This window comes from Crassostrea angulata, chromosome 8 (assembly GCF_025612915.1).
Source record: "Crassostrea angulata isolate pt1a10 chromosome 8, ASM2561291v2, whole genome shotgun sequence".
Lineage (NCBI taxonomy): Eukaryota > Metazoa > Mollusca > Bivalvia > Ostreida > Ostreidae > Magallana > Magallana angulata.
The window spans coordinates 59,814,280-59,826,230 of record NC_069118.1 but is presented as its reverse complement, the minus strand read 5'-3'; the positions used below and the strand labels follow the sequence as shown (position 1 = coordinate 59,826,230).

Here is an 11,951-nt window from a genome sequence, read left to right as displayed (position 1 = left end):
TTTCCCCCTGTTCCTATTTCTGAACACCTAACAGAAGGGGATATCACCAGTCAATTTACCTCCATTAACCGCTCGATCTTCTGGGCTTCACCCTGTAACATGAGGAAAAGGTGATTAATCATCATGCAGATAAAAAAAACCAGATAAAACTAAACAAAAATAAAAAGACAACATTCAGGGGGAAAGTACATCCATCTTGTTTCTACATTATTCTGTGAGGTTTCTTGAGTTTATCTTATAGACAGATGTTGCTCTATAAAGGTTTCATGATGATTTGGATTTGTTTCTCTCCCCCCCCCCCCTTTTTTTGGAATGGGGGGGGGGGGGGGGATATGTACTAACGTTTCCCTGTTTGTATCTATAAATAGCAGTAAGGGACTTACGGGCATTCTGAAGTGAGACTGGAATTTCCTGAGGGCCATGTCCACCTGTAATCCTGATAGGTCGATTTCTTGAGCAAAGTATCTATAAAAAAATCAAAACATGATCAATATGTAGAAAAACTCTGTAAAAACTTTTCATCGCAGATTCTTTTGAAATATAACAGTGTCTGCTGTTCAATAAAGACACCTTATTGGTCATAAAGAGTTTACTGACAAAAATCAACACTGCTTGCCAGGGTCTTCTCTCATGGGTGGTCACTGATTGGTTGGGGGAGGGGGGTAGGGGAGGGTATTAATTACCACCCACCAGAGCCATCACTCAAAACAAATTTGCCACTGTAATTATCTGGTCAACGATTATTGATCACATACATGCATCGACTGTACAGGTACTTCATCCTACCATGGAATTTAATATATACTATGGAATCATCATTGTTCATGGGAGACAAATATTCATGGCTTTCGTACCAACACTTGCCCACAAATTTATAGTTACATCCCAACAATCCTATATACAAGCATTTGTTTAATACTTATTAAATTTATCCCATGCAGCTACACATCCAACGAACCACGAAAATTTTGGATAAGCACAAACATTGACCCCAACAAATGAAAATGATTCCACAGTATACAGAATAATCAAACCCAACGGTCGATACAAATCCAATGGTATCTATTAGTTTATAGAAGCACATGTCTATACATATTTTATTATAAATTAATTTTGTTTTAGGGATATCATATTAACATGTCACTGGGTTTAAAAAAAAGAAGTAAATGATATCACCACAATTATAACCAAAATGTCAAAAGGGGGGCTCAAAAGACTTTTATTGAAATTTTCAAATTTCAAAGATAAAAGAGGTAGAAACAAAAAAAAACTGGGCAGGAAATGAATGTACATGTACCTCTTCAGGGCTATAAAATACACAATTTTCAATAAATCTGATCATCGCAGCTGCGTTTTCAGAGATAAATTCGGCGATAGAAGAAGGCCATAGTTGGAGACTTTCCATTAGATTTCACTGATGATATAACATTTATCTATCTATCTGATGCACAAAACATATTAACTCTGTATCCCTAAGCCTTGAAGTAAGTAACAGGGATATGTAAGAGGAGGATAGGTTCATCAGGACTGGGGGTAATAACGTTCAGAATCTCCAGGGGGCACCACTAGAAGTTCAGTGTATTTTCTTGTAATTCTGGATTGCTTCCAAGGAATACAATATGGAAAAAATAACCAATATTTTAAGCAAGACAAAAAATGTTAATCACTCCTAACATTTTAAGCCCATTTTTTGTGCATCACTATAATGTATATATACTGTGTGGTACCATGATCCAGGCCTAGGATTAATTTGTTAGGGTCAGAGTTTATTTACATTGACACAAACACTCTATAGAAGGTGTTCTAAAGCAATGGTAATGCCTACATTATACACACTATGTTATACCTTATAATGATAGTTTCTTGGTGTCATCAGAGAATGCTCTGTCTCATGAAAATGACACCAGGCAGAATGACAATGAAATGACCCATGGACAGACACAACCTCCACACACCATGATAAACAAAAGTTAGTATTGTCTCAATTCGTGGATAGCCCAGAACATAATATTCAACATCATATGTCCGTCTGTTTGTCCATCTGTCATTGGTTTATTCGTCCATCAGTCTGTGTGTTGGTTATTTGGGACACACCATGTCCTGTCTGACTATTTACTTACTCTAGGACCTGCTGGTTGAACGGGTTCTGCAGATTGCCCAGGTATTCCCCGATCATCTGCTTACTGAGGCCTTTCCTGGTGATCAGGAAGTGGGCCACCTCCAGAGGTGTTTCCCCAATAAATCCATGGTCACACAGGAAAATGATGCCCTTCTCTGGTTTTCTGTAAAAAAAAATTTGTGATTGATATACCGTATAACGAAGAATTTTATCGTATCATAGTTATTTTCTATACATGATTAATGCAAACATCAGTCAAATAGACATTTAATATGTGATACACAAATAATTATAGAGGTGCTGCCCGGGACTTCACTCTATAACATATCTCTGTCATATAGGTCCCACAGAGGGGAGAGGTGGGGAATTCCCTGGATTGCAAGTTAAAGTGTAATCCACAACCCAAGGCACCCTATCCCCTCCCCCCTAAAAAAAATTAAAATTAAAAAAAAAACCAGAATACAAAGCCTGTCTAATTTGTTAAAGAAGCTCACTTCCTTTAGCCCTGCCCTTACAATATGCTCCGTTTCAGAGGTCTTCTAGAAATTATACAACTCCAGGGTAAAACAGTCCTGCCCTTACAATATGGTCAGTTTAATGTCAGTTTAAGTGGGTAAATCCTCAAGGAATCATACAACCCCTGGTTTTATCCTTTAGGTATCATACAACCCCTGGGTAAATCCTCTAGGAATCATACAACCCCTGGTTTTATCCTCTAGGAATCATACAACCCCTGGGTAAATCCTCTAGGAATCATACAACCCCTGGGTAAACCCTCTAGGTATCATACAACCCCTGGGTATATCCTCTAGGTATCATACAACCACTGGGTAAATCCTCTAGGAATCATACAACCCCTGGGTAAATCCTCTAGGTATCATACAACCCCTGGGTAAATCCTCTAGGAATCATACAACCCCTGGGTAAATCCTCTAGGAATCATACAACCCCTGGGTAAATCCTCTAGGAATCATACAACCACTGGGTAAATCCTCTAGGAATCATACAACCCCTGGGTAAATCCTCTAGGAATCATACAACCCCTGGGTAAATCCTCTAGTAATCATACAATCCCTGGGTAAATCCTCTAGGAATCATACAACCCCTGGGTAAATCCTCTAGGAATCATACAACCCCTGGGTAAATCCTATCATAATCATACAACCCCTGGGTAAATCCTCGAGGTATCATACAACCCCTGGGTAAATCCTTTAGGAATCATACAACCCCTAGGTAAATCCTCTAGGAATCATACAACCCCTGGGTAAATCCTCTAGGAATCATACAACCCCTGGGTAAATCCTCTAGGAATCATACAACCACTGGGTAAATCCTCTAGGAATCATACAACCCCTAGGTAAATCCTCTAGGAATCATACAACCCCTAGGTAAATCCTCTAGGAATCATACAACCCCTGGGTAAATCCTCTAGGAATCATACAACCCCTGGGTAAATCCTCTAGTAATCATACAATCCCTGGGTAAATCCTCTAGGAATCATACAACCCCTGGGTAAATCCTCTAGGAATCATACAACCCCTGGGTAAATCCTATCATAATCATACAACCCCTAGGTAAATCCTCTAGGAATCATACAACCCCTGGGTAAATCCTCTAGGAATCATACAACCCCTGGGTAAATCCTCTAGGAATCATACAACCACTGGGTAAATCCTCTAGGAATCATACAACCCCTAGGTAAATCCTCTAGGAATCATACAACCCCTAGGTAAATCCTCTAGGAATCATACAACCCCTGGGTAAATCCTCTAGGAATCATACAACCCCTGGGTAAATCCTCTAGTAATCATACAATCCCTGGGTAAATCCTCTAGGAATCATACAACCCCTGGGTAAATCCTCGAGGTATCATACAACCCCTGGGTAAATCCTTTAGGAATCATACAACCCCTAGGTAAATCCTCTAGTAATCATACAACCCCTGGGTAAATCCTCTAGTAATCATACAACCCCTGGGTAAATCCTCTAGGAATCATACAACCCCTAGGTAAATCCTCTAGGAATCATACAATCCCTGGGTAAATCCTTTAGGAATCATACAACCCCTAGGTAAATCCTCTAGGTATCATACAACCCCTGGGTATATCCTCTAGGAATCATACAACCCCTGGGTAAATCCTCTAGGAACCATTCAACTCCTGGGTAAATCCTCTAGGAATCATACAACCCCTGGGTAAATCCTCTAGGTATCATACAACCCTAAGTAAATCCTCTAGGAATCATACAACCCCTGGGTATATCCTCTAGGAATCATACCACCCCTGGGTATATCCTTTAGGAATCATACAACCCTTAGGTAAATCCTCTAGGAATCATACAACCCCTGGGTAAATCGTCTAGGAATCATACAACCCCTAGGTAAATCCTCTAGGTATCATACAACCCCTGGGTATATCCTCTAGGAATCATACAACCCCTGGGTATATCCTCTAGGAATCATACAACCCCTGGGTAAATCCTCTAGGAATCATACAACCCCTATATAAATCCTCTAGGAATCATACAACTCCTAGGTAAAACATAATGGTGTTTTCCTTCCATCAGTAACTGGAGTGTAACGTCTGTATTGCATAAACATAAAAAAGTTTATGAATTAGATGCCATATGCCTATTACATGCCTGAAATCCCCTGTATAATGGTACAAGGAATGCCAGACCAGACCCCCATTCTGGTGAAGCAGATAGATGGGGAGATGGTAATTACAGCACCCCATTAATGAGCAGACCCCATTCAATATGTTAGGCTGCTATTGAGTAACTTTGTAACAGAGCAAACTCTGGTTACCATGGTTATTCAATGTCTATACACATTAATTTGTTATATTTACATTTTCAACTGTCCTTGACTGTGATAACATTACGAATCAATTTTGAACCCTAAAACCCAATAACTTCAAAAAACATGAGTGACACCAAATGGGGGTGCCTTACAGCATAACAAAAAATGACATTGGCTGGGCCGCTTAGTAATACCAAGCAAATGCTGCATGAAAAAAATAGTGGTTTTAAAATAATGTTGTTTTAAAGTGTACAAATTGGAAATAATGTAAATATAAGTAATAAGGGTTCATTCTTTGAATATTATTAGGTGATAATTTCGGTCGGAGCATGGTCAAATCTATCATAAATCCCTTTAGGCTTTATTGGATTTGACCATGCCCCAACCGAAATTATCACCTAATAATATTTAAAGAATGATTCCTTATTCCTTAAAAAAAAAAAGTCCTTGACACCCACCCTTACTTTTTCATGACAGCATGTTGCAAAAAAATAAATAATATACTAAACAGAAGCATACCAGCATATAGAATCATCTTATATACTAAATAGAAGCATACCGGAGCTAGTATATAGAATTTTTTAGTCAAAATAGAAGCGTAAATTAATTATCAAGAATATAAATCAGATTTGCCAATAGCATTTACATTTCTTGTATCACATGGCCATAAATGGAGAGAGATAATTCCGGGAAACAGCTGTTTTTGAACAGAAATGTATCAAAACAGATTAAAGATAATATCACCATAACAGAATGTGTAGAACTACTGTAACAGGTTCCCTGGCTGTTTGACTCCCAATCAATAGGACCCCCCCCCCACACAACATTAACACACACAGAGTGCCGCTGTTTGTACCAACTATTGATTGACTTTGGACCAAGACAAATACCAGCGTGAACCACTGTGCGATCAATTCCCCACTCAAAGGAATGACTGTTTGTGGCTGCCATCAAATGTTTGATTTTTTGAAGCGAGTACAAAAATTCCAATCATTATACACAATGCATTTTTGGTTCATTATACAATTTTGAAAGAGTTTTAGTCCACTGGCAGCTATTTGACACATTGCAAAAACAAGCATTGATTTAACATCTGTTCAACAATTCAGAAAGCCTAATAAGGAAATGTGAAATATATTAAATTAATATCCTCATTGACAGGGCTAGAATTCCTTAATGAAATATTAGTGTGAAATGCACCAGTTATCTTAAGTCTGATGGTTGAAAGGTTTGGCAGAATATATCTTAATTACTGGGAGTGCGTTGATTATTTCACTGGGTATAACTTTAGAGGGGGAGAATTGCTTTTAACATTAAAGATCTTTTATAGATGTCAACCACCTGCCTAAATGTATACATCATTCCTAGTATGACTTAATTTGTTTTCAATCCCACATAGTACAGGCATTTAAATTGCACAGATTTCCATTCTTTGTTACCACATACAAACTGCTTTCTAATTTGATTTTCTATAACAATTTGTCAAACATATCATAGTTATGGCTAAGATGCAGGCTTACACGTGTTGAACATGTGCAAGAAATATGATGTACATGTACAGTTAAACTTCGATATCTCGAACACCGATATCTCGAATACTATGGATATGTCAATGTGATTTGTAAGTTCCAACCACTTTTTTCTTAAGTATTGTACCCTTGGTATCTCGGAAGTTTTTAAACAGTCCTATCTCGTTCGAGATAACGAAGTTTGACTGTATATATGCATGTTCACTGACGAGGTTACATGCCTGAGAATTACATTTGTGTATGAGCAGATGTAGAAAATCTACAGTTTTATTGATTAAAATAATTCAAAATTGGGGGAATGCTATAGACATCAATATTTTATAACATAATCTAATGCATGATCCTAAACAAATATAAATGACATAAAATTATAAGAATTTCAGGTCTACATGTAAGATGGATTTCCATGGAGCTTTTAAGTACACACTTCCAAACTTAATATTTCATATTCTGTATATTGTAGTTCACTTGTCAGTAATTTAATCCATTGCATTATGAAGAATCTTTGATCATGCAAATACCCAATTCCACATGATTCAATTTTTATCATATCAATTCTGAATTTTGTGCTAACTTCCCCCACCTCCTCTGAATTTTGTGCTTACCCCCCCCCCCCCCCCCCCCATATCAATGCAACATCTTGTACTAAGTTATAAAACTTATTATTATATGTTTTCCCAAAATAATTCTGTGGTTAATACTTACTTATTAAACAAGTTAAGTCCAATTCTATAAGTCCGTTTGCGAGACTTGTCCGACTTGTGTATTCCACTATGCCCCCCATGTTCGGGAGTTCCACTTAACCGGAGTTTCCGCTGATTCACTAAACTTGCTTCACTTCCTATACTAAGCGTCTCTGAATTCGGAGAACTTGCACATTGTGCGTCTAACATTGAGTCTGCTTCACTGATTTCTGATATATTGCTCATACGTTTCGGTTCCTGTAGCTTGTTTCCGACTGGCGGAGTTGGATTTCCGTTTGTGTTGGCACCTTTCCGTTTCCAAATGGGTGAGGCTTCCGGAGCCCTAACAGGAACCTGTGGGGGTTTTTTACCCGATGAAGATCCCGATGCATCGTTTTTACGCATTTTAATTTCTTGTTGCATGTAATATTTGTGAGTCTGATCAGCCATTTGCTTTTGTTCCGGCGTGCGGACAGTCTCTAGCGGCTGAACCGCATCAATCCGAATCTGTAGATCACCTTGACTACCATAGGAGCCAGAGTCAGAAAAATTGGATTTATACGAATCGTAGGACTCACTTCTGTTCTCTAACGTGTCCGTACTTGCATTGGAATAAAGAGAGGAAGCAGACATTTTTTTGTGATTATATCCGCCCAGGTACATGGACCCCTCCGGTGGACCCTGTTCACTGTGGAAACTCTCGGCTAACACAATTCCTGTGTTGTTCTCCAGAACGATTTCAAAGTCCAGGCTGTGCGGATCGACAGTACTTTCCGTGTTCGGGGGCTGGGGAGAGTCACTAGCACTACTCTCGTTCATTTCTGGACAAGAGTTTCGGTTATTGTTTGTTTCACTTGAGACAGATTTGGCATCTTTTGTAGATTCAGGCAAGTCAACTTCTCGATGTCGCTCGAGTTTTCTCTTGTCAAAGTTCCTTTTATTAGCTAACTGAGAATCAAACCGAGCATTTTGGTCCAAGGACATTTGTTGTCGTAACCGATTTTCACCAAAGCGAAGTCGATCACTTTCTCCGCGTTTTCCGAGAATGTCAGAGTGTCTTTGTAGGTCGCCATTCCCTTGTAACACGGAGGGTCCTCCTATAAAATATGTGTCCGCACTCACTGTATTGCTTCTTCCTAACTCTGACAAACGTTTTGATAACCTGCGCTCGCCCACCGCAATCCGAAGCTTCTCAAAGTTTTTGTTCATTGAGTACTGGCGGAATGCCCTTTGGATGATTTTCGCAGCCCGTCGAGATCGTATAGATCCACCATACTTTCTTTCTAACATCTCGACCTGTTTGTCTTGCAGGTCCTGTGAGAGTTCGTAGGCCACCGACTGCGACCGAGAGCGTTTTATTTCATCTTCATTTCGTCGAAAAGACCGTTGCCGCTGACAGCGGTTGCCATGGACACTGGTCTGGGATAAAAGTCTGCTGCTTCGTGGCGACTCGAGTGGTGAACCTCCAACAGAACGCGATCTGTTCTTGTTCCGTAGGAATTCCTCCCCACTATTTGAGTTAGTGACACTGAAACAGAAAAAATGCTGTTAAATCTCACTGCACACAGTAACATACAACCAAGAGCTGGGAGCTGTATAATCTACAGCGACTCTTCTTACACAACCTCAGCAGTCAACACTGACGGTAGTTCTTAAGATGCTAGGATAAATATTCAAAAATATTAAGTTCTGTCTAACAAACACACACATAACCAACAGATTAATAGCACTAATCCTGTTTTAGACTTGCTTTCTTGTCAAAACAAATCACTTTTAAACATTAAACGCCTGTTTTCTCTCAGCTGAACATGAAACAGCAATTAGAAGTCACAGCCAAAAAAGCTACCTGAGACTGCAGCATAAAATAAACTCCCGATGAAAGGAAGAACAAAGGGAGCCTGGTTTTATTGGCCTTTGTTACCGCAATAACCTATAACTGTACTGTTAAAGAACATGGCGTGGTAAACAGAGTGGAGGGCTGTGATAGCCAATAATCAATATCTGATGAAACCCGGAGATCTCTCTCTCTCTCTCCTCTCTCTCTCTCTCTCTCTCTCTCTCTCTCTCTCTCTCTCTCTCTCTCTCTCTCTCATACATTTCTTTAGATATCGTTAGTGATCACTATTTCTTTTTTTTCCCCTTCATTTTGCTGTTCTCTGTTTTTCTACACATCATTCAATTCTCTTTCTCCTCTTTCTGTCTCTCCATTTAGAACTTTCTAGCATATGGCTGAATCAGACAGGTCTTCAGAGGGAAGCTTTGGAATCAATACCATCATCTCCAGGAATGACAGCCTCAAGGCAAAATTGACAGACCAATTGAATGCTAGCACAATTCTTTACAACTGCATATGCAATGCATTAATCATTTGAGTACATTAGACATGATATGGACTTAGACTGGGACTGAGTGGACACAGTGTAATAGGGTGAGGTGATTCTTGGTCGCAGTGGCTGGGTATCTAGTCAACTATTAATGACACTACTTAGTATGGGGGTCGGTGTAAAGGGTTACCCCATAGATATATGGCTTTTATGCGCAAAAAGACAGATTTGTTGATTAACAGGATATCATAAGCAGTAAAGCAAAATCAGTGGATCCCTATTTTTAATGATCAGAGACATGACAATAGGAGTCAGTTGCTCTAAAGTCCTCCCCAGGTCACACTGAATGAAAAATAAAAACCTACAGTAATATTAAGTTTTACACAGAGGGAAAGATGATGAACTAAAGTAAACAGGGTTGAGAATCAGTTTGCCAACTCAGAGACTCCTGACTTCTCTTTAAACAATAAAGATTACAACATACAAGACTTAATGAGCACCATGACAACAACTTTATTTTTAAATTACTGTACAGTAAGTAGGCTATTCTGATATTTGGATGGCGGAGAACTTGTCGAGGGCTTTAAGATTTCATCATCTTAATTCCCTCATACAAGCAGGAAAAGTCACAGGCAGGAAAAGTGGTTTGATATGTTCAGATAAAGACTGCAGCCTCCTCTCAAGAACCCCCCCTCAGTGTGTGACGTAGTTCAATGAAATACCTGACACCATACTCATTTCCAGGACCCCTGACATGACCTAGCTGACAAGTGTCCACAATTATAACTCCAGTCTCTGTGGTAACTGTGACAGTATTATCAGAATCTGCCATCTCAAAACATTGACAACATTTTACGGGCGACCATCTCACAACATTGACAACAACAGGCGACCATCTCACAACATTGACAATAACAGGCGACCATCTCACAACATTGTCAACAATGGTCGACCATCTCACAACATTGACAACAACGGGCGACCATCTCACAACATTGACAACAACAGGCGACTATCTCAAAACATTGACAACAATGGGCGACCATCTCACAACATTGTCAACAATGGGCGACCATCTCACAACATTGACAACAATGGTCGACCATCTCACAACATTGACAACAACAGGTGACCATCTCAAAACATTGACAACAACAGGCAACCATCTCACAACATTGACAACAATGGTCGACCATCTCACAACATTGACAACAACGGGCGAACATCTCACAACATTGACAACAATGGTCGACCATCTCACAACATTGACAACAACGGGTGACCATCTCAAAACATTGACAACAACAGGCGACCATCTCACAACATTGACAACAACAGGCGACCGTCTCACAACATTGACAACAACGGGCAACCATCTCACAACATTGACAACAACAGGCGACCATCTCACAACATTGACAACAACAGGCGACCATCTCACAACATTGACAACAACGGGCAACCATCTCACAACATTGACAACAATGGTCGACCATCTCACAACATTGACAACAACGGGTGACCATCTCAAAACATTGACAACAACAGGCGACCATCTCACAACATTGACAACAACAGGCAACCATCTCACAACATTGACAACAACGGGCAACCATCTCACAACATTGAGAACAACAGGCGACTATCTCAAAACATTGACAACAACGGGTGACCATCTCACAACATTGACACGTTGGTCGACCATCTCACAACATTGACAACAACGGGTGACCATCTCAAAACATTGACAACAACGGGTGACCGTCTCACAACATTGACAACAACGGGCAACCATCTCACAACATTGACAACAACAGGCGACCATCTCACAACATTGACAACAACAGGCGACCATCTCACAACATTGACAACAATGGTCGACCATCTCAAAACATTGACAACAACGGGTGACCATCTCAAAACATTGACAACAACAGGCGACCATCTCACAACATTGATAACAACAGGCAACCATCTCACAACATTGACAAAAACAGGCAACCATCTCACAACATTGACAACAACGGGTGAGCATCTCACAACATTGACAACAACAGGCAACTATCTCAAAACATTGACAACAATGGGCGACCATCTCACAACATTGACAACAACGGGCGACCATCTCACAACATTGACAACAACAGGCGACTATCTCAAAACATTGACAACAATGGGCGACCATCTCACAACATTGTCAACAATGGGCGACCATCTCACAACATTGACAACAACGGGCGACCATCTCACAACATTGACAACAACAGGCGACCATCTCACAACATTGACAACAATGGGCGACCATCTCACAATATTGTCAACAATGGTCGACCATCTCACAACATTGACAACAACAGGTGACCATCTCACAACATTGACAACAACAGGCGACTATCTCAAAACATTGACAACAATGGGCGACCATCTCACAACATTGACAACAATGGTCGACCATCTCACAACATTGACAACAACAGGCGACCATCTCACAACATT

The 11,951-nt window shown here is 40.0% G+C and overlaps 1 protein-coding gene across 12 annotated transcripts in view; it reads right to left on the bottom strand.

Moving 5' to 3' along the window:
- LOC128157924 (IQ motif and SEC7 domain-containing protein 1-like) overlaps nucleotides 1-11,951 on the bottom strand; it is a 55,026-nt gene that overhangs the window by 7,980 nt on the left and 35,095 nt on the right. For all 12 annotated transcript variants that reach the window (XM_052820585.1, XM_052820592.1, XM_052820584.1 and 9 more), the window contains exons 2-5: nucleotides 7,154-8,659; nucleotides 2,121-2,282; nucleotides 384-465; nucleotides 60-92 (exon numbers count right to left, since the gene is read on the bottom strand). In XM_052820585.1, the coding sequence (XP_052676545.1) occupies nucleotides 60-92; nucleotides 384-465; nucleotides 2,121-2,282; nucleotides 7,154-8,659 (1,783 nt within the window). The remainder of the gene's footprint in view (nucleotides 1-59; nucleotides 93-383; nucleotides 466-2,120; nucleotides 2,283-7,153; nucleotides 8,660-11,951) is intronic.